General features: G+C 54.4%; 6 protein-coding genes across 6 annotated transcripts; 3 read left to right on the forward strand and 3 right to left on the reverse strand.

Annotated features, from left to right (window-relative positions):
* Window positions 1-621: 621 nt before the first annotated feature.
* Window positions 622-1,575, forward strand: PG994_014325 (uncharacterized protein; the record flags this gene model as incomplete). Its single annotated transcript, XM_066865734.1, has 1 exon — window positions 622-1,575. One exon carries the CDS (start codon window positions 622-624, stop codon window positions 1,573-1,575), a length of 954 nt encoding a protein of 317 aa, XP_066708863.1.
* A 1,259-nt stretch (window positions 1,576-2,834) lies between these two features.
* Window positions 2,835-4,257, reverse strand: PG994_014326 (uncharacterized protein; the record flags this gene model as incomplete). Its single annotated transcript, XM_066865735.1, is given in 3 exon segments — window positions 2,835-3,065; window positions 3,079-3,647; window positions 3,909-4,257. The coding sequence occupies 3 exon segments, from the start codon at window positions 4,255-4,257 to the stop codon at window positions 2,835-2,837; spliced, it is 1,149 nt and encodes a 382-aa protein (XP_066708864.1).
* A 1,197-nt stretch (window positions 4,258-5,454) lies between these two features.
* PG994_014327 (uncharacterized protein) lies at window positions 5,455-6,246 on the reverse strand (the record flags this gene model as incomplete). Its single annotated transcript, XM_066865736.1, has 2 exons — window positions 5,455-5,863; window positions 6,017-6,246. The coding sequence occupies 2 exons, from the start codon at window positions 6,244-6,246 to the stop codon at window positions 5,455-5,457; spliced, it is 639 nt and encodes a 212-aa protein (XP_066708865.1).
* A 432-nt stretch (window positions 6,247-6,678) lies between these two features.
* PG994_014328 (yip1 domain-containing protein) lies at window positions 6,679-8,647 on the reverse strand (the record flags this gene model as incomplete). The annotated part of the gene is made up of 2 exons (XM_066865737.1): window positions 6,679-8,336; window positions 8,395-8,647. The coding sequence occupies 2 exons, from the start codon at window positions 8,645-8,647 to the stop codon at window positions 6,679-6,681; spliced, it is 1,911 nt and encodes a 636-aa protein (XP_066708866.1).
* Window positions 8,648-15,968: 7,321 nt separating this feature from the next.
* PG994_014329 (uncharacterized protein) lies at window positions 15,969-16,607 on the forward strand (the record flags this gene model as incomplete). The annotated part of the gene is made up of 1 exon (XM_066865738.1): window positions 15,969-16,607. The coding sequence occupies one exon, from the start codon at window positions 15,969-15,971 to the stop codon at window positions 16,605-16,607; it is 639 nt and encodes a 212-aa protein (XP_066708867.1).
* Window positions 16,608-18,040: 1,433 nt separating this feature from the next.
* PG994_014330 (Mediator of RNA polymerase II transcription subunit 5) lies at window positions 18,041-21,308 on the forward strand (the record flags this gene model as incomplete). Its single annotated transcript, XM_066865739.1, has 5 exons — window positions 18,041-19,051; window positions 19,114-19,176; window positions 19,235-19,747; window positions 19,819-20,070; window positions 20,139-21,308. 5 exons carry the CDS (start codon window positions 18,041-18,043, stop codon window positions 21,306-21,308), a joined length of 3,009 nt encoding a protein of 1,002 aa, XP_066708868.1.
* Window positions 21,309-22,180: the final 872 nt, after the last annotated feature.

Below are 22,180 nucleotides of genomic sequence, written 5' to 3' on the forward strand. Positions count from 1 at the left end.
ATCTTCTCATTGGATTGGGTTGGGTTCGGGCTTCATACGAGGGAGCCAGAAGTTCCCCCGTCCGCTCATTCTCGGCGCTTTCAGGGACAGCTCTCTTCTCAGATTCTCCAGCAACAGCTTCTTCTGGGGGCTTAGTGGACGGTTGCTACTCTCTGGGACTCCCTTGAATCTCAGCTAGAGAGTGTTTCCTGGATACTACATCTCGAATTCTCCAATTGGATCTCGCTCGGGTTTTTTGCGTCGATCGCGTTTGCATGCGGCGTCTAGCGACCTCTTCACGCGCCTCGCATCTCTTGACTTTACTTTCCAGATCTACGAGAGCATCATTTTCAGGCGCGTCTGGGTCACTTCCTGAATCTTATAGTATCCACGAGCTTTGAATGCGCAGTTAGACCAGGTAAGCGACACACCTATCTCCACGACTAGAAGCCTTGCGTCAAGCAGTTGTGCGGGTAAACTGGCCACTGTTTTACCCAGTCATACACTTGGTTATGACATCTCGTCACTGCACCTCCATGAGCTACTTGCGTGATGACGCAGTGTCGGAATAATTGGCGCCTCAGGAAATGCTAATTTCTTGCAGAACGAAAAGCGTCAACCTACAGCCTCTGGTCGGTCTCGATGGCTTCCTCTGAGGTCGACCAGAAATTCCTTGGCAAGCTTGCAAGGGCTGTTGAACCCAACAATGCTTTGCTGGCGTCCATGCTGTTCAAAATATTAGGTCTATCAATCAATCTTGCTGGGCAGCTTGTCAAAGCTCGGAAGCAGCGACGCTTAGACACTACGAGGCCGACACAATCGCTCGAGCTCTACTTCCACATAATATGGCTGTCCCGGGAGGGTTTAGTCATGCTAGAGCAATACGTTCTACCCATGGTGGGAGATTACGTGGAGCTCAAGGTGCTCGCATATAAACTTCGAGCCTCATTTTATCACATCTTCGTCCTGTTTCATAACCATCCATCGGTCTCGACCATGACCCCTGAGGCCCTGGCTGCTGCTGCTGCGATGGCTGGAATGGGACCTTCGCGACTGGACAAGGGAAAGGGGATTGCGCGAGACGACGTACCTGAGACAGCCCGTTCCTCCTTGCAACCGACGCATCCTATGGAGGGAGGGCCCGTCAATCCACCGCCTGGCTTTGGGCATCCGATACCGGAAGCAGTGGCTTCATTCTTGCTACCATCAGTGGACTATCTCCCAACAGCTCATCAGTATTTCAAGGAGGCGGTTGCATTGGCAGACAGCCTGTTGTGGGGGTCGCATTCGTTACGACTTTCGGTCAGGACAGAATACGCAGCATTCCTCTACGAATGTGTGCATGACGTAGAGGGCAGCAGAAAGTTTGCAAAGGATACGATCGCCGAAGTGTACCAAGCTAGCGAAGGCATGGACGACGATATGTTCAACGATGCCTGTGAGCTTGTCACGGTCCTTGGCAAGATGATGAAGCGGGGCCTAGGTTCGAGCAACCCCTCGCGGAGCCGGGGCCAGAGCCCAGCAACGGTGGCCGCGTCTCAAACCGACAGCGCAGCGACAGCAATACCTGCGGTTGGCATGGAGAATCCGATATGAAGTCGGTGTGGCGTACAGCAGTGTTGCAGGAAGTCTTTGATTCCCGCAGCTGCTGCGGTCATTGTATACTAGGACCAAGGCCTTCAGGGCTGCCGAGAGAACAAGGAGAGCGCATGGTCCAGGTCGGTCCAGTCACCAGGCTCGGCAGAGTGGCGTCCGTTAACTCGAGCGTACGAGTTGCACGCGGCACTCCCGAATGAAGACGCCTAACTTGAGTCGCGGAGAGGAAAATATCTGTGGCTGGCTACCTGACGAGCTCAGGACAAACTACGCCAGCTATCAAACAGGTTCAGGCCCTTTGGTCGCCTCACGAAGGACGCTTGCATCTTATTCATACGGAATCAAAGGCGATTGAAAACTGGACACATTAACCAAGGGCATTGGAGTCCGAATGCCAATTTGGGTTGACAGAGAGGACCTATTCTTTACTATCCGGAGATGCATTTGCATACTGAAGGGCTCCAATACGGGGCAAGCTTCAGCCGACAGCGGTGTTTACTGTTTGATGATACCCCGATGGTCCCTGGGAGCATCTTAGGTGCGTAGGGACACTTCTTTAACATGTTTTAGCTAGCATTTATTTAATGGCTGGGATAGCCGCCATGTAACAGATCTTCTCTATTCGTATCTTGCTGTCGAAAGAGGGACTTGGGTTCCACCATCCATCGCACCATCCGTTGCCTCCCGTTGAGGCCAAGGTTTGTGGGCAGGAATGCAGTACCGTGATTGAACGACCCAGCAAACGAGAAGAAACTTACACGACCGTTCAGGGCAACCCAGAACCTAGGCACATGCTGATGATTTCTTTCATGTATCGATTACTTCCTATTATTACTGGCCTACAGCCTATTTAAGCTCCATCATCCTAACAATTGGGCGGATTTCAAGAGCAGCAGATAGATCTCATATCGTCTGGGACAGAACTCAGCGTTGCCCCAAATGTAGGCTGACTGACAATGAGAAAGAATGTAGTTTATCCCCCCCTTCATAAGCCTCGATGGAGGCTCCTCAAACGCCATAATACTCGTACAGTACAAATCGATCAGGTCCCCCAAAGCCCAGTTGCTCCGGGCAAGACAAACCCTCGTGTCTTTTGGTACAAAGTCGCCAACTTGGTGGTATAGACCACAGCTGCAGATGAGATGTTGCAGAAATCCCAGGTCAATGGGGGTTGTCTGTGACAACAACATGACCTAGGTTGCTCTGAAATGTCTTATCAGGCATGGGCAGCAGAAGACCAAGCGCGAACGAAAGTCAAATCAATCGTCATCGTCATCGTCATCGTCATCCTCCTCCTCGTCATCACCATCATCAGAAGAAGAATCGGCATCGACATCATCGTAATCTGCGTCATCTTCGCCATCGCCCTCGCCCTCGTCATCGTCGCTGCCGATGATGGGCATGCCGTCGGTCTCCATCTTGTACTGGATGTGCTCGGGGGCGACGTAGCGGCCGGTGGCGTTGCAGAACTGGGCCGAGAACTCGGCCCACTTTGACGCCGACGTACTTGCTCTCCATGATGGCCAGGATGCGGCAATCGCGCTCGCTCCAGAACCGGTCGGCGGCGAACCGGCGCGTCGGCGGGTACAGCTGGCCGAAGATGTCGAACCAGGCGTGGTCGACCCACTCCTGGTGGCGGCGGGCCTCGGGGTCTTCTTCCTCTTCGGAGCTGGAGGACGGAGCGCTGGCGGGGCCGGCGGCGGCCTGGTTGCCGTTGTTGCCGTTGTTGCTGTTGTTGCCGTTGTTGCCGTTGGCAGGAGGGGCGGCAGCATGGTTTCCGCAACAATGATGGTGGCAACAGTTATTGTTGGTAGGGGCAGCGGCTGCAGCATTGCCGTTGGCGCTGGCGTTGTTGTTGCCGGCAACCTGGTTATTGTTCGACGGCAGCGGGATATGGTTGCACATGTCGCCGGGGAACCGGCCCGTGTCGAAGCACTCCCGAAGGTAGGCCATCTGCTCGCGCTGCTTGATGCTCAGCGAGGGCAGCGGCATGGCGGCGAAGTTGGGGAAGGTGGTCGCGGCATAGGGCGAGGCCTTCCACTTCTTGGTGGCGATGTACATCATGTACTGGGCTTCGACCTGAAAATGAGGTGTTAGTAACATTCTTCAAAAAAAAAAAAAAAAACTCATGTTGATTTTTGTGCCTCGGTAGCATAATTGAGAGGAGCCTTTCAGGGTGATGATATGTGTATTTGACGTGGGAGGGGGATTAGTGGGAAAATCAGAGCGAAACAAAACACGGAGCGCGTTGCTCAGGTGTGGGGCGTGTGAAGGATTGAAAAATAAAGATGCGTAGGAGGGCAGAAGAAGGAGGGAAAATCAGAAATACTTACAGGATGCATAGAACTGAGGCCGGGCAAGAACTGGGTGCCACGCATGAGGGGGATCGGAGTCGTGAAGGGGCCCACGTTGGGGCTCCGGGATTGAGTTGTACCAAGCCTCCATGGGGTTCATCGTGTTCTGCTGAGGAGCAGGCATCATCTGAGGCTGAGGCTGGTAATGCTGGGGAGGGGCAGGAGGATGAGGTCCAGGCATCATCGGCTGCGGTATCTGCTGTTGCTGGGGAGGGTAGCGGTACTGCTGCTGTTGCGGCGGCGTGCTGATGCTGGAGGTGGGAGTGGGATGGTAGCCCGCCGTCTGCTGGGGGGGTGTCGAAGGATTGAAGTCGAGAGGGTACTGCATGGCGAGAAGTTGGCGGTGCTGGTATGGCTGCTGCTGTTGGGGACTGTCTTTGCTATTACCACTACCGTCACCTCGGCTATTGTTGCTGTTGCTATGGATTTTTGGCTGCGAAACCGTGTAGCTCGAGTGGCTGTATTTGTTGCTCAGATCCTGTTGAGATGGGGATGAGTAGGGAGGAAAACCCAAGTGCTCCAATTGGTGCTTGGGGTGCCTGGATAAATAAGGCTTTGTTGTGCCTTGGCGGGTCTTGGTGTGAAATGCACCATCTGCTGGTGCCGTCGGCGCGACGATGACGAGTCAGCGGGTGAGGCTGAGTCCTTGCCGGCGACGACGTGGCCGGGCCCTCTAGTCGCAGCGCCGAGCCCGAGCCACGGGATGGAGCAGGCCGGGGCTTTAAGGATACCTCGTTTAACTACACGCCGATCTTCATTCTGCTGGTTCGGCACATGTCTTGGGGCCTCATGGGCGGTAAAATCCATCGTCGTCCTCTTCTGTTTCCTTTAGCCCAGCAAACAATATGGTGTCAAATGAAGGAATGAGAGCTGGCAAGGGGGGTTGGAGCAAAGGGGCGAGTTTTTCGAACAAGAAGCAAATTCAGGCAAGATAGCTCGACTTTTTTCTTTCCTGGCGAGAACCAAGTTGGGGATTGGTTCGGGTAAGAGCAGTGATGGATGGTGCAAGTTGGATGGCTGTGCGTTCAGAGTATGTGCATGAGAGGTAGGCTCTACTAATTACCTACGCTTCCATTGTATCTCCTACCTCGTCACCGCCCACGTGAGGGTGCGGCAGAATCTCGGATTATCATTGTATCAGTAGTACCATCGGAAACAGCTGCCTGAGCGAAGAGCCTTCCTCAGGCTTTCCTTCACAAGAGCCTGGGGGGGGGGGGTGCGATGTGAGCATACAATCACTAGGCAGATGCCATTACAGGATAGGGGAGCCCAATTGCTTGTATGTGCCTTTCCTGGGTAAATCGATTCCTGGCATTAATGCTCCGATGGCTTTCGTGAAAGCCAGGATAGGTGGTTTGAGATGCAACGTTGTCGGCTTTATATCAAGGTCTCACTTCTGGCCTCTGAGGAGTTTTCGATACCTCTCTTTATGTAGTCCACCCATTTCTTTATGGTTCAGAGCTTGGGATGATCGTATGAACCCGTGTCAGATGCCTTGGGTTTCCCATATAACCAATCTTGGATTTTATGAGCCCTGCAATGCCTTTCCGAGCAGCATCTTGGCCCGATCGCTATGCTGCATGCCTAGCGCCAGCTCCTGGCCCCGTGGGCTCATCTTGACCCACGTCTTCCGCAAGATGCTGATGATCTTGTCCTCGTCAAGCTCGTCCTTCTGCTCGAAGGCGTCGAAATGGTCGTCCAGGAACACCAGGCACGCGACGTCCTCCAGCACTTGCGTCTCCTCGTCGCCCTTGAGGTTCTCCTTCCGGATCAGCGCCGCGACCCGCTCGACCTCCGCCGCCGGCAGCGGCGGCTGCACGGCGGGGGTCCGGAGCAGCTCGGCCACCTGCGCGGCGGCCTGCGACTTCTGCTTGGCCCGCCAGGACAGGTAGCCCGGGCGGGTCATGGGGTACGAGTCCCGCGGGATCTGCCACCTACACACGCTTGATCATCAGCATCGTTTTCAGGGGTGGCGGCTCCTTTCTCATTCATTCTCTACTCAGCGACGCAGCAAGCATCCAGTCATATCCCCAATGTTCAGAAATCCCCCGGGCGCGGGCTGAGCTAGCTAGCTAGCTTTTTCTCACCTCTGGAAGTGCTGCGCGCGGCAGGCCAGCTGCAGAGTCGGCGAGGCGTCGGGACAGCGCACACCCAGCCAGCGCGTCATCTTACGAGCATAGTGGAGCTCGTACGGGATGCCGTCTTCTGGAGTGCCCGCGGAAGATGAGGAGGTCCGCTTCGGGTCCTCGGCATGCGCCTCGTCCATAAGTCGCAGGCCCGTGGCGTAATTGCCCGAGAGCGCCGGTAAGCTGGCCATCTTGGGATTATTCGTGCGTTATGTTTGTTATATATGACGAAATTGCCTGCGTCGGTGATTGCGAAAGACCACGAATGACTAAAATCAGGCAGAAGGTCAATAACCGAGATGTGAAGATAGATCGATCGACTCACGACCGTACCATGAACTAAAAGTGGTGCTACTTGGTGAGAGAATCCAGGTGGGGTTCCCCAAACTATAAGATAAGACACTTGCAGCTTCGATGTATAGATACTAGAGGTTTCCTCGCGTTCTTCACATCATGCCCAGGTGGGTGGGTATACTCTAGTATTTTGAATAAAACTACACGTGAACATTATATCACATTGGCTCAGTAATACATCTAAAAGAAACATATCAAAATAAGGAAATCATATGTGGTGGTCTCTCCCCCCTCTTCTTCAAGGTCCCTTTTTCAACCTTAGAAAGCCCCTACAGCATCCTGTCGAGATGGCCGACCGGTCGCGTGACCGGCACTTCTCTCGGCCGCCCGTATTGCGGGTTATATAACATGTATTGCTGGGCGCGTGGTACCCGCGGCGAGAGCGGCGCCCGCGAGTTATGATTGCTGAGCGATCCCGCCGTCGCTCCCGCCGTGGACACGGTGCGGCCACCAGCAGCACCCGCAGCACCACCGCGGCCAGCACCGCGGCCGCCGGCGGGTGCCGGGGCCAGAACGGTGGCGATGCCTATATTTTCGTTCGAGGGACGGTGACGAAGCCCCGCCGGCGGGCTGATGTAGGGCGGCGTGAACCGGGAGTCGAAGTCGGTGTGCACGCTGTTCGCGCTGCGCGTTTCGTAGGCCCCGTCGTCATTGTAACCTCCTCCTGCCCCTGCTCCTGTCCCCGCTGCTTTTGCTCCTGTTCCTGCTACTCCCTCACGATGGGGCGGCGACGTCTGGACCGACATGCTGTTCGTATGGGTGAGGGTGCTGGTGCTGCCAGATTCTAGTCGAGTCAGTGGGAGAGTTGAGACCGGCGTCGCCGGCGCCGGGCCCACCCCTCGGGCGTTGCGGTTGACGGGGACGCTGAAGGTGGGCGACCCGCGCGTGCCGAAGTCGAAGCCCTGTTGCCGGATGTCGCGGACGGCCCGCGGCGGCATCGGCATGGGGGGCATGGGGAAGTGTGACGAATTGACTATTTTTCGGTCTTCCGACCTTCTTGAAAGGTCCTGTTGTCGAAAGCTTGGCTGCTGCGGATTTTGGTGTTGTTGATGCTGTGGAGGCTGGGATTGTCGCCAGAACGGCAGCATGGAGGAGCGCCTCCCGAACGACCTCACGAAGGACCGTCGCGCGGGAGACATGCCCGACGGCAGCCGAGCGGATTGTCGACGAGACTGTCGGTAAGCCGCGATGTAGTCGAACGAGTTGGGAAATGCGGCTGGCATGTATGGTCTCTTGGTCTTCTCGACGGGATGATTGCGGTTCTTGGGCTCATTGTCTTTCTTCTTCTTCCTCACAAAGAAGATGGAAGAGAGTAAACCCGCGAGGATGATTACAAGACCTCCTACACCTCCGATCACACCGGCGAGGATCGTGGGCGTGTTGTTGTTGCTGTTGTCGTTGGTTAGCGGAGGCGCAGACGAGGTCGTGCTTCCGCCCGAGCCAGTGCTGGTAGCCTGGGATGTGGTCGTAGGTGAGCCAGCTGAAGTATGGTTAGCACCGGATGACCGGGATTTCGTGGTTGAAGTGATCGTGATCGGTGGTACGTTACCTCCTCCCTCCGGTATTGAGTTCTGCGCCGACGTCGTGGTTGCGCCCGCAGCGCTCGTGATGCCCGTGCTCGGCGCGCCGGGGGCGGTGTAGGCCACCGTGAAGACCTCTTTCTTCCACCCGCACGAGAACGCCTGGAATCCGGAATAGGGCGAGCCTGTCGCGTACGAGTACGTGACGCAGTTGGGGGCCGTCGCCGCCTGGCAGAGCAGCGTATAAGGCGCAGTCGACGTAGAAATGGACGAGGCGTCTGTGGCATCCATGCAAACGGTGGCCACGTTGCAAGCTTGTATGTTGCTGGAGCTGCAGCAGCCCATCGCTTTGTTGCTGTCGTTGACGATACATTGCGAGCCACTGGTGCAGACTATGGCTGCGGAGGCTATGGGGATCTGTCAGAAACGTGCCATGCGAACCATTCACTGCTCTTCCAGACTTACGAGAAGTGTTTCCTACAAAATAGCCACAAGTGCTTGTGCCTGATCTCTTCAGCAGCTCATGCCGTAGAACAGCCTCAGCAGGACCAGGGGTCGGCTTGGGTGTCCATCCCAACGTCCCAGCAGCCTCGAGACTGCTGGCTGTCGCTCTCGCCGGCGCCCATTTCTGTTCATTACTGCTGCTGCTTCCCCCGAACCATTTCGCGTCGGCGACGGATGCTGCTGATACTGCACCAAGGAGTGCCGCCCGTTTCATGATGGACTGTGCTGTGGGATACCTGACATGGTCGACAAGAAGAACGACAAGAGCCAGAAAATCTTCTCTCGAGTGCCGGGAACGGGGGACGAAGCATCATTAGATGCTTATGGCAGATAGTTTTATTACGCAAGCAGTGTTTTGTTCAGTACTCGGTCACGATCCAGGCAGGTAAGTTCGACTAGATCAATTCCGCCAGCTAACGTCCTTCTCCTTAATCTGCGGCCCAAGCCCTACCATAACAGAGCCAAGGTTCCGCGCGGTCGATTCCGCTAAGCACTCGCTGGAGATCTACAGTGCTTTAGCGGCAGCTCAGCCATGCCTTTGTAGTGATATCCAGAGTTCGCAACGATCAGGGCAATCTACAGCAATAACAACACCACCATGTACGGTGTGTTGCTTTTCTCGGATCGGATCGGTCTTCGGCATGTCAACAGTGTCATCAACAAACAACAAGCCGCCGTACCTGAAACTACAGCATAGTCTCCAGGCCAGGCCATTCCACGAAGCTGAACAAGACGAATTGCTTTCACCATGGATCTGATGCTGACATATGAGTGTCAACACCCTTCGCATCGAGAGATAGAACATAAAAGCCGAGCTACGCACGACACGCCATCATCTCAACTTAGAATCTATTCCTTCAACGGTTTTTGTTCTTCTTCCTTTTCCCTCTTTGATTTTTGGGAAATGAAAATTCAGAGAGCCATCTAGAGACTTTCCACGGCCGTTTGCCGGAGCAGGAGGCGCTCGCACTTAGTTGATGAAGGCTCCAGGGCGGTGCGATAGTTCGACCCGAGCGGTCTGACCCAGGCCCAAGAAGCCTTCTTGCGGCTTCGATTTAAACAGTCGGTGGCAAAACCACTTACAACGTGTTTGATTATTCCTTCATTTGCGTCTGTTGCTTCTAGGTGCTAATCAAGTCGGTGCGGAAGGGGCAAAGCATGCACGCATACCGCTGCTGACGCCTTCCCTCAAGTCGGTGCCGTGATGAGGCGTACCATGCGACTCCTTCTCTTTCTCTGTTTCCACATAGTTTACTCTGGCAAGTTGCCGGAATACTCACTATCAAGGACGAGAAGAAGGCCATCGTTTGTTCTGACCACTACCCTCCCTCAGGACTGGCTATCTGTATGGATCTTCACATACACACACGCAACATCCTTCTCCTTGGTCTAGAACGGCAAGAAGGGGGCGTATGCATTCTTTACCCATGAAGATCATGGCCGCTTTTGCCATCCCAAGCCGCACCGCTTAACCCATCCATTTGGGAGATTGTGCGTGCGCGTGTTCGTATATGCTCGCATTATGCAATGATCTGATGCTGATCTACTACATTGTGATGCAAGTCAGCCAGAATGTAATGTAATGTACGTACATGCCATACATGCATTGGTTAAGGTAGGTATGTAGGTAAAACATATGTGATGTGATTGATCCCTATAGGGGGGGAAGGAGGGATAAGCTCGCTGGGTTGCGTGACATTGCATATTTATCCATCTAGCCCACGAAGAAGGCGCTTTGCCTGCATTCGACCCTTCATGCAGTTCCCGACCCTTTGGGTCGCCCTCCCGATGCAACCCCAGTATGTATGCCCTCCTCATGTAACGCCATTCGTCGAGCACGGGAAGGAAGGGTGCGACACTCTGCGTTTGATATAGTGAAGAAGAAGGGAAGAATGTGATTTGTATTACGGAATAATTCTTATCCTTCTACTGGCCAGTGGAAAACATGCCATATTCTCACGATCACTGAACGGCCTTCAAGGGGTTCTTGATCAAGGCCGGCCGGCCTATGGGGCGACCCTCCAACTTCCCTAACAGTCGCAATGGCGAATAACATGCGCAAGTGTTGAGACGCATAACGACTGCGGACAATTCGCAGGATTGCGTTTGAGAACCTCAATATTGTTCTTTCACTACCTCGACTATGATATGATGATATCTTGCCAGGGCACACACACACATTCGCCTTCACTGCTCTGGGCTAACGCGCGTCTACCTTGACTATTGCGTTGCAGCGACCTTCTAAGCGACCCTCGGAGTCACCCCGAGTCTCTTTCTTTTTCGAGAGTTACCAAAGCTGCGGCTCGCAGATCAGTAAGCATGGGAGATGACGGTGTTCTCCGATGAAGGAAAGACTATACAATCAAGTTTAGCTGTTGTATGTAGTAAGCAGTAAGGGTTCCCTATAACCAGCAGGGGGGGCTGGTTCCCAATCCGTCAACCACTCCCGGCTATTGGTCTGGGCGGTCTGAGCGAATCCCATCCTGTCAATCGTCGGAGGATCAACAAGTGAGGCTGAGGCGTCATCCTGCTGAGCGTCCCGATTGACGTGACCCCAGTGCTCCTGCTCAGATCGGCCGGGGACGTTACATTACGGGGTTGCGGAATGCGGCTCTCCCCTGTCAAGTTCAACGCAGAAAGAATAAAAGCCCGGTACGCTGGTACGCTGGCAACGCTTCCCGGCCATTGCGGTCAGGGCTATTTACCTACCTGATGCCGTTTGAGAATGCATCTCCCATCAGCCAGGGTCCGATAATATTGCACGAACGGCAGGACGGTTCGCATGCCGAGCAGCAACCGGCGTCATGCACGACTGTCGATCCTCGTTATACATATACAATTCACTAGTAAGCTCCCATGTGTAGCTGACGAGCTTTGTCATCGTTGGATTGTCTCAGATACCTGTTTCTCGAGGGCTAAGCCCTATTGAGGTGGCGTGTCAACATACCATGCTCCTGGGTTACACGGAGGAGTCTCTCACCGCGCCGTTGGAGAGTGTGTTGCACATTCATCAGTCTACCGCCTCGCCATGATATGAGCTTACGTAGCTCTCGATGCGCGCCCGCCTCCCTGCGAAGTCAGCGGGCCTCAAAAAAAAAACTCTAAAAAACTGCATGTACATGTAGTCAGCAACAGACATGCTGCCACCTCAACAGTTGACCATGCATCGCAACCATGGTCATGAATTTGTCTGAAATGCCGGGTACAGGCTCCGCCGACCAAGGCTGCCGCATATACGTTTTCGCTTTTGCAAAAGGACGACAATCCTGGGTCTCCCCCTCCGCGTGATACAAGAACGAGACAGATATGGTCGTCTATGCAGGAGTGAGGAGTATTGCCGGGGGGCACTAAAAGCTATCCCCAGGATCTGGTTCGGGGCCTGGCGGTCAATCAGCGGCTTTCCGAACAGGCCGGGTGGGTTTTCCCCAGCACAGCCCACGAGGCTTCCTCCCTGATTCCCACCCGTCACCCACTAAGGGGGTTTCCGCTAGGGGGCGACCAATATGCATAAGTAGACGATAGGGGTGCAATGCCTCAGACAGGAAGCTCACTGTAACGGTCGAGCGGTCTGGCCACCGAAAGAACATCGCGGATAGCCTCCACATGGGCTGACTGGGTCCGCAAGCGGTCCGCAACACGTGCGTATTTTCCCGAATGCGCATGAGCGCTCTTACTGCACAGCATGCTGCATGTTTTGGATGATGTTGATATGATACTTCTCCTTCACCAGAGTGCAAAACAAGCCTTGGAAATTTGGAATCGAGTCCTCAGGAGGTGCAGCATGCTGAGCGACGTCGCTAATCGGCAGCATCATCGGTGTGCCGTGTGCCTGCGGGGGATCCCACCCAAAGAACGAGGGGCCCAGCTTCGGTGTGTTGTTGCGCAAGGACGCATAGCGATGTCCGGGCTTGCGTACGTTTCGACCAAACGAGTGGAGGATTCCCATACTTCATGAGCCTCGTTTTGGATTTCAAGTTGCACCACCGCGGGCAGCAACGACTCCCTTTTTGTGAGGCCGGTACAGCAACTACTGCAGTACCCACGATCACGCTCGTGCTACCGGGAAGTCGGAGCACAGCTCGCGCATGGCTGCTTTTGGGTGGTTTTTTCAGGGTCCTTGGTGATCCCTGTGCGTGCGGATCTGGGTGCAGCCCCCAGGCCCATCCCTCTCATCAGCGCAGAAAACGGCGGGCATAACACCGATAGCGAATAAGAAGTTAGCGAATGAAAAGCCGCTAAGTGAGATCTTCTTTTTAAGTGGTACAAATGTGCGCGATATGAGATGGGATCTCAGCTAACCTCCTGCTCAATAGTTTGATAGAAACATGAGATAACCCGGAACGAGGACCGTCGATTCGCCCACGGTAGCCCGGAAAAAGAAGCATAGGGTTTCGGGGCCGACCTGTCACGGCCACTGACAGGAATCTGGGCTGTTAGCCACATCGTCGTCGCCTTATCCCCGACTCAGCTGTGCCGAGGCCTATACTGTAGCTGTGTGTCTGACGAATGCGGGGCCCCCTCGACGTATCGGGTTGCCCAAATGATGATTTCAGAGTAAGACATTCTTGTCCCTAAATCAGTCCACCCAAGCAACGGCGCGGCCGCGAGCCAGCCTCCTTGGACAAATGTGCATTCGAGATGCTCCCAGTCGCACACATAGGGCCAATTTTACAGTACTGTACCCTGGGTTAATAAAGGATTTCGAACCAGGCTAGCCAGCGCCATAGACATGCCGGAGAGGGCCAATGCTATGTAAGTAGGCATGATGGATCGGATCCAATAGAATGAACGGCAGACGGAGACAATGTTCGAGAATGTTTCGAGCAGATCCAAATCTGTTGGAATGGCCCATAGTTTAGTCCATGTCAAATGCAGGACGTTCGAGTTACAGCGCTGTATTGCCAATTAACCTGTTTTGCTACCAGACACATAGCGACGTGCCTCCGTCGTCATAGAGAAATTGCGCAGTCTGACAAGCATATAAAATTAAATATTTTAGTTGATCCACCACGGGGATGACATAAGAATCGGCTGATGGGGTTCAATCACCGAATACACAATACTAAATACGATTCGAATCGGTCCAGGCCAGATCCAGGGACAGAACAGTTGCGCAAGAGATCTCATTTTCATCAGGTCTGCTACATCAAACAGGCCTGGGATGTGTGCTGCCCCTGTGCGATCTGCGGTTCAATTGACACCCATCACCAATTCCAGACCAATTGGAACATGCTAGTGCTGGGGGTACTTAGGGGTGGTACTCAACAACGCCGCAACGAGGCCTTTCCGGAAGCATATTCAGCACCCATGCTCTCTTTTCTCTCGCTATGAACGGTAATTGATATGCGTCTAGCGCATGCATCTACGGTAGTGAGGTTGCGTTGCGTGCTATGGTCTGTAGCCCAAGCTCCAAGCACTGTAACCACATGCAGTCATCGGACATATTGACAAACTGACAACATCATCAACAGGACCCTTGGAAAAGGACAAGAAAAAAAGAAGAAAAAAAGCACCAAGAGAAGTCGTGCCGTGCCGTGACAGCTCGGACGGGCCAAAAACGCTGTCTCGTCCGACCCCTACAGCCCACCCTGGTCGAGACATGGCCACAATTGACCTTTTGGACCCTTCAAATCTGTTCCTTTCTGATAAGTATCCCTCCCTCTTTTCCCAGATAGTCGATGCTTGCAGGCATTTTTGCCATTTCTAATACGATTATGACCATATGCTCGTTAAGGCAACCTATTCGCCTTGATTTTTGCGTCCTTGCATCTCCGGTTTTACCTGCAGGTCGAAATGACTTCCCCGTGCTTCTTTGCTCGCCCATTCTCACCAGTTTTTCACCGTTCGTCTTACCCAGACCACCGCACCTGGCAAACTGGAGGAAGTTTGATGTTGATCCAACCCTGCCCTGTCTATGTGATGTAGCATTCAACATGTATCCCGTCCATAACCCGGTTGCCCCCCGTTTGCAGGGCGAACGAACTGGTTTGCGCCAGCCGTCATGATCCCTGTGCCGAATTTGACTGGTTCCTGTAGATGCAGCAATCTATGACATGCTACCGGCCACTTCCCGATGACCCGCAGCCATGTCAACACGTTTGGCCGATATGCTCTCAGAAGAAGGAATACAACAAAACATACCGACTTCAAGTAACTTCCAATGGGTCCAGCCTGGTACCCCTGGCTGGAAATAGGATGGAAGTAGACACGTTTAGTCACTACCGCCTTTCCCTACCCAAGTCCACAGTATTACATACATACATACTTGCATGCATGCATGTACCTACGACCCAGCGACCAGAGGCAAGTCGTTTGTAATAACGTAATGAACTCGGAGCGGTGGCCTTTTCTAACTTTGGATGCCTCTCTTTCTCTCCGTTTTACTGCCCCGTCCAATAGTCACCGACATACTGATACAATATCACGCAGTGCTGTATTAAGTTACGGAACGTCTGCGTCTTGCTCGGCACACAAGCGTGATCGGCTGCTCCACTACTACACAACCTATAGGTTAACACTACTGCCGCCCGTCCTAGCAGGCTTGGTTACGCGGCGCGGCTCCCTCCAGTGGTGCCGCCAGATCTAATACAACCTACATATTACCTACTTTGTACCTGGCCTCTAATATGTAGAGCAACCCAGATGCTCATCTGAAAGTCAGCTACTAGACCAGCGACGGGCTCTTCTCTCCTCTTTCATTCTCTTCTTCCCATGATTATTTGTTTCCGCTCGAAACTAATTTCGATCCATGTATACTGACTCGCCACTATCCGCTGAGAGTCTTCGCCCCTCCGTTTTCGTCGTGCCCCGAAATAGTCGGCCGGCGTTGTTGTCGTTGTACCCAGTATACATATACAGGAGGGAATCTCCCAGCACATGTCGGGGAGCTTGCCCTCTTACACCGTTGGGTACAGCCAGTTCTGCAGTCAGTTATTAAATAGGACTCGGCCGCCTCTCTCCACTTACTTACTCGACACCGAGAACTCCACTGGGCGTACCTGAGTCAGGCCAGCTTGCTCAACACTGATTTGGTGTACCAAATATCAAATTCATGCGGCTAACACCACCTCGCGATACATATATACTTAACTGCTACGCCGCTCGCTAGCTACTACCTCGACTGCTCCCACCAAACCTAGTCCCTGGGCTACAGCTGCGTTCCAGCCACTTATCTTGCCGGTAGCCACTTTACCCCTTCAGACGAGCATAGAGGCCATACCCAATCCGTGTTATTAGACACCGTCGGGGTGCGGCTTGTCCTTTAAAGTTCGCCGCGGTTGCCCCCGGAATTCTGCCTTACATACCCATATATCCGATTTGCCGCTCGATGATTACCTCCGCCCGACTCCTGGAAAATCAACTATATTACACACTGACTAATAAGTCATGGCCTTTCATCCACATGGAGGCGGTGGGCCATCCTCGTTTCCCATGTTCCATTACCCGCAGGCCCAGCCGTCGCCGCAGCCGTCAGGATCGGCCGCTGCTGGAGCACGGGGCGGCGGCCCGGAGATCCCTCCGTCGAGTTTTTCCCAATGGAAGAGAACCACAACCAGTTCGACATACTCGAGTGGTACCCACACTTTCAGTCGTGCGTCCGCTACTTCCTGGACCACGCGCAGCACTCCCCGCCCGTCCAGGCCGTGGCCGCCTTCATTAACATCCAGCTCCCGTTTCAAAAAACGCAAAACCCCGTGGTCACTTCGAGGATGAGCGGCGGCTCGCCCTCGGCGATACCGTCCCCCACATCACGCGCGGCGGGCAAGCTCCCGATGCCCATGGCGAGCCCCAACCAGGCGCCGGCGGTCGTGACGCTCAACCCCTACATCCGGCGCCTGGTGGTGACGGGGTTCGACTTCCCCGCGGTGCTGCACGGATTCTTCGGCGACAGCTGGGCGCAGGGCATCGGCCCCATGCACGAGGTGGAGCGGCGGAACTACCTGTTCGCGGCCAAGAGCGCGAGCTGGCTCGACGTCAAGGCGCACTACGACATGGGCGAGGAGCAGAGCATCCCGTTCCTGCGGCCGCTGCAGAACGTGACGGAGAAGGAGATCGTCAACGCCGAGTCGAACTGGAGCGAGTGGCTCGCGATGCAGGACTGGATGGTCGGTCCCCGGTCCCCTGAGGTTGAGAGAAACTCTCCTATCCAACATCTCAAAATGGAAGACGCCTGACCAGCTCTACAGTAATGGCTTATGTTTTCGTGCGGATTCACTGCATTCTGACGAAGGAGGGAGAACTTGTGTCTAGCTGGGGAGCCGGGAACGGGTCGAATAGACGAAGATGACGACGACCATTAGAACATTCTCCCTGTCACCGATTTTTATGCGAATATTTTCTTCTTCTTCTTCTAAGCAAGCGATCATCTATCTTGTACGATCAAATCTGGGGCGGCTTAAGTGCATTTAGGTTGGGGTGTTAGACACAGCCTCCGGTCAGAGGTTGGTGGGTGTGAGGGAGCATCAAATTGGACATGGGTCCGGCTGAGTTGTTGTTGGCCATATCTTCAAAAATGGGGACTCGGCTGATAGAGGAGTATCGTCCAATTGGGTCTGCAGCGAGGTGCACACACTGGAAAGCGGCATGCCGCATCTGGCGCATGGGGACGCAACGCATGACATGCCGCGTGTTGCAGTGGCCCCCCTGGGATGAAGCCGGAGATAGCAAGAGAGAGGGGAGAGAGAGAGAGAGAGAGAGAGAGAGAGAGAGAGAGAGAGAGAGAGGACACTACGGCCCAATGTATCGAGCTATGCATGACAGGAAAAACAGCACTGCATGCAGCTGATCAGCTGGGAAATGAAGAGAAAAAAGAAATTCCACACTGCACTGGTCTACTACTACGTGTTCAGCTTCGGAGCTGCGATATCTACATGTAGTTGGTGTACATGTGTATATCGAATGATAGTTGCCGCGCTTGACCAGCAGCACTTTACTAGCCCCCGTCCCTATCGATGCGCCCTGCCCGCCCCCAAAACCCATATCAGCATCTGCATGCTACATGTCAGTAGGTAGGGGCTTCTCTTACATGCTGCATGCATAGTCTTGAGGCGCGCAGGATATTAGATACATTATTGGCAAGTAATATGATCGTTATTTGTCATCTGAACTCGGGGTTTGGGCCGAAGACTATCGTAGACTCTACTTGCTGGTTGACCTAGGAGCTTGGATCAGTAACCAAGAGGTAGATCTTCACTGGTTCAGGCTGTATGTGGTAGTCCAGGCCGTGCGGCCGGCGCCTAAGCTAGGGGATCTTGAGGAGCCGATTGACTAACCGGAACTCAAGATTCGAGAGTTGGGATTGGTCAGTTCACTGACCAAGAAGATTCCCAAGCTCTCGGCCCATTATCAGCTCTAATCCAGCCTCGCGGGGGCTGACACTTTACAATCCCGATCAAAACTACACCGTATCACCATTAGTCTTTCGACATTTGACCTCTTATTACCAGCGACAGCGGTCGCGAAACGGTTGGGGGAAATTGCACGTGTGCAGTGCGACACAGACATTTTCAATGGATACTATACCCCGGCCATAGGCCTATCGCAGCACCCGTTTCTTAGTTCTCTCGAGGAGAACAAAAACACCGAAATCCCGACCGATCGATCGACAATGGAGATGGATCTCGGGCTGCAGTTCGAAGGGCCGCCCCCGAAGGCGTCGCCGTCGACGGGGGATCCAGGCCGCAATAATGCCCACCAGGCGATGGACGTGTGGGCCAGGTTCCTGGACCAGTGCCTGACGCAGCGCATCGACGAAGACGTCTTCGCGTCCAAGGTCGCGGTGCTGTCCGCCCGGAGCCCGCTCCCGCCTGCCGCCGCCGCCGACATCCTCCTGCGGCCACAGCCCGCGAACCGCGACAGCCTCGACCCGCGCGTCCCGCGCTACATGCACGTCCTGATCGAGCGGCGGCTGATCGACACGCCATCGATCCTCGACGCCCTGTACAAATACTCGACCTCGCACGACCAGGCCGAGGCGACGGGCGGCCAGCATCATCATCATCATCATCATCTTGCTGCTTCGGCGCTCCACGCCGAACACGCGCCCGCCGGCCTGCGCTGGAAGAGCTCGTACGGCCAGGAGGAGACCATATTCTACCGCCTCACCAAGGCCAACGGGCTGGGGACCTGCGTCCGGTCGGCCAAGGAGAGCCTCGCGGTCTGCAAGGCCATCGCGAGGTGGATGGTCCTCTTCACCGCGGCGGCCGCCGCCTTCTCGCAGGAGGAGATGACGGGTCAGCTGCACCTGGCCGAGTCGCGCGACGACATGGAGACGTCGCGCGCCGCGTTCGTCATGCTGCTGCTGGGCGTCTGCGAGAACCAGATCGTGCTGAAGGCGCTCAGCCGGCCGTTTGCCCGGGACGCGCGCAAGGCCCTGTCCGAGAGCCTGGCTAGCTTCGTGCCCTCCATCATGCAGAACGCGTCGCAGATCGCGGCCCGCCTGGAGTTCTTCCGGACCGAGACCCTGGCCAGCTTCGAGCCGGCCGACAAGAAAAAGGAGGCGGCCAATGCCGAAATAGACGACATTCTCGACTCCACGATGGGATTGGACAACTTTGTGATCCCCGAGTTGCCTATCAGCAATTCTCGTGCCGGACTATATATCTACCTGAACGCATGCGTAAGAGACTCCTCGGAGATAGGTACTATTGATATATGCCTTTTGCTGACATTTCGCGTCAGATGGTTGCACGACCGCTCATAGACGATGCCGCCTTCTACAGCTACTTACACAACCGTTACAACGTATGGCAAGAGAAAACTTGTTCATTCATATGCGCAGTTCAAACTAAAAGCAACCTAGGGCGATATTCAAACTACCACGATCGACCTCATTCTGGCCTCCTTCGATGTTCTCGCCAACGCAGTATTTCGCAACGAGGGCCAGCGGACTACACATCTCATGAGATCCTACCTGACCAACAAGCTGCCCGTACTGCTCGCAACGCTGGCAACGTCGATGTTTCCACCTGTGACATCGCAATTTTGCATTACGGAGGCGCTTACCCACGTCGACACAAACGCGTTCCCGACGCTTTCAGCCATGTTCGAGGTGACCAACAGCAACAGCGCCTTTACGGATAGCGTCCGGCAGGATTTCTGTTTTGCCTGTTGCTTGCATGGTCTCATTCCCGAATCGGCCATAGAAGGCCTATTGGGCGAAATCACCTATCAGACCCTACCGGCTGGCGGTCGTTACAACAAGGAGACGTTGGTTCAACAGTGCATGACTGACCCCGAGAGAGTACAGAGTCTTGTGGGGGAGCTGGATAATATGGATGGCAACGTTGGTGCTGTTTGCCAAGCTCTGACTGAGGTAAGCCTTTTTCGTTGCTATATTCATGATGCAAGCAACAACATGGACTGGCACTGACAGCATCCTTCAAGGTTATTGTCCGCTTATGCCACAGCAAGGAGACGATGTCTTTGAAGCAATTGTGTGGTCAATTGGCCAAGAAGCCGTTGGCGCTAGATGTCATTCTACTGTTTGAGAAGCCTATCATGTTCTTACATCCATTATGCGAACTGCTCGACAACTGGCGGTACGACGACGACCAGGGCGAGTACCAGCCTGTGTACGAGGAATTCGGATCAATCCTGTTGCTCGTCTTGGCTTTTTCTTCCAGGTACAACCTTTCGGTCGCGGATCTTGGCGTCCGGTCGCCAGACTCTTTTATCGCCAAGCTCTTGAGTGGCGGAACCATTAGCAAACCGCTCGAGACCTTTCCGAGCAGCAACAGGAGCACTTGCGCGGTTGGATCCAGGGGCTCTTCGATAACGAGAGCGGTGGCCTGGGCGACGAGCTCATGTCGTCGTGCCCTCCCCAAGACTTCTACCTGTTGGTGTCGACTCTGTTCTACCAGACGGTTCTGGCGCTCAGCACCGATCGTCTCAGCGAAGAGAGCCTCAAGAGCGGCGTGGAATTCCTAGTCGACACCTTCTTGCTCCCGTCCCTCGTGCTGGCGATCTCCTATATGTCCAACCAGCTCCGAACAACACGGAGCGCCGAGCAGAAATCGGTCATTCAAATCTTGAACCTTATCCTACTTACAAAACAAGGCTCGAACGAAGCGCAGAGCCTCTTATCCGCCGTGCTGAACTTGGTCGCGAAGCCGCTAGACCACTCGCTCCGATCTTACCAGCGCCAGAATCCAAGCAGCCAAGAGGTCGAGCCTCTACTCAAGGCCATCAAGGACAATGTCAAAGTATCCAGACGGACCGGTGGCGCAGACCACAAGGAGATCGAACAGTGGACCAGCAGCACCCAGAGTGTTTCTCTAGTCGCTTCGCTACGACAGGTGCTGCAAGGTTTTGTGCAATGGGGCATGAACCCTGGCATGAACATCATGCCAACGTCCTACACACATCGCCAGATGCTGGTTGCACTCAAGATCTTGGGACCGAAACAATTTCTACAGGTGGTTCTAGAGGAAGTCAAGCAGCAGACCGAAGCCGGCAGCGCCAGCATAGCCTATGATGTGGCGACGGCTCTGGTCTGTGCGCCTGACGTGACAAACATCCCTCCGCCGCCGGCCCCTACCATGCTCGGCGATCCCACGCATCAGATGTCACCTCCGCTGCAGACCCGGGTTTCCCTGCGGCAGGCCCTGCGGTGGGAGGCTGAGGATTTCAAGAAGATCCAAAAGTCCGATCCCGTCATGGCCGAGATCGTGGTCCGGCTCTACCGGCGGGTCGAGACGCAGATGGTGATGCCCGAGCCGCCGCAGATGTTGCAGAACGACCTCTCCCTCGGGATCGACGAAAGTGCAGCGGCATCCCTGGGCGATGCGCTCGCAGCGGCCGGCAACGATGGGCTGGTCACGGACGACGCGAGCGCGAACCACATGGACCTGGACCTGGGCGGCCCGGAGACATGAATTTGGATATGACGTCTACGGGTAGTGGTGGCCTCGGGGTCAGCGACGATGATATTTTTGGCAACCTGGGCAGTCTTGGAAACGGCACCGACCTGCTGGATGGATGGGACAGTATGGATTTGACATAATAGTTGTTGACACACACATAAAGATTACTTACCAATTGCCAATTGAAACAAAATTCCAAGGCAAAAAAGAACTACAAAAAGTTGTGAAAAGCTCAGAGTCGGGTATTCGAACTGCAGTCCCCTGGGTTGACCTGACGAAAGCCATCGCTGCTCCTCAGGGGTGTGCAAGTGAATTTCCTACCTTACGGAAAGCCGCTGCTTTTACCACCAGGCTAGTGTGGCGAAATCTCTGCTGGTGTATTGGAAAAGACTTCAGTTGTTTGGATATTTAAGGGTAGGTACATTAGGCAGGTAGGCAGGTAGGTAAGGTACCTGAATTGTTATGGTGCCCCTATTGTTATTGTTGCCTTGCTTGGGCTTTCCCTGAGCTCACAGCTACCTCACCTCACCTTCACCTCACCTCGCCTGATTTCACATATGCCTGGGCTCAGTCCAGGTACGAAAGCGGTAATTTAGTTGCACGAGCGTCCTATCCGTGTAATCTACTGGAACGATATTCGTTGCTACGGTGTCATTGTGGTATGAAAGCAGTAATCCAGTCTAGGCTTGCACTATCGCCATCTCTTTTAATGGTAACCCCATTGGCAGGGGATCCAGGCGAGTAAGAGGAAGAGGAACATAGTAAACGATATGAATTGCCCATCACGGCAACCGCTGGTAACGAAAACCCTCTAACAACCATGCATCTTCTTGTTGACTTCGGGGTTTATTATCCCCAGAAACGCAGTTTGGGAATATCACGTC

The sequence above is a fragment of the Apiospora phragmitis genome (genome assembly GCF_038363925.1).
Source record: "Apiospora phragmitis strain CBS 135458 chromosome Unknown utg000013l:1.0-2965645.0:1.0-2969333.0, whole genome shotgun sequence".
Taxonomy (NCBI): domain Eukaryota; kingdom Fungi; phylum Ascomycota; class Sordariomycetes; order Amphisphaeriales; family Apiosporaceae; genus Apiospora; species Apiospora phragmitis.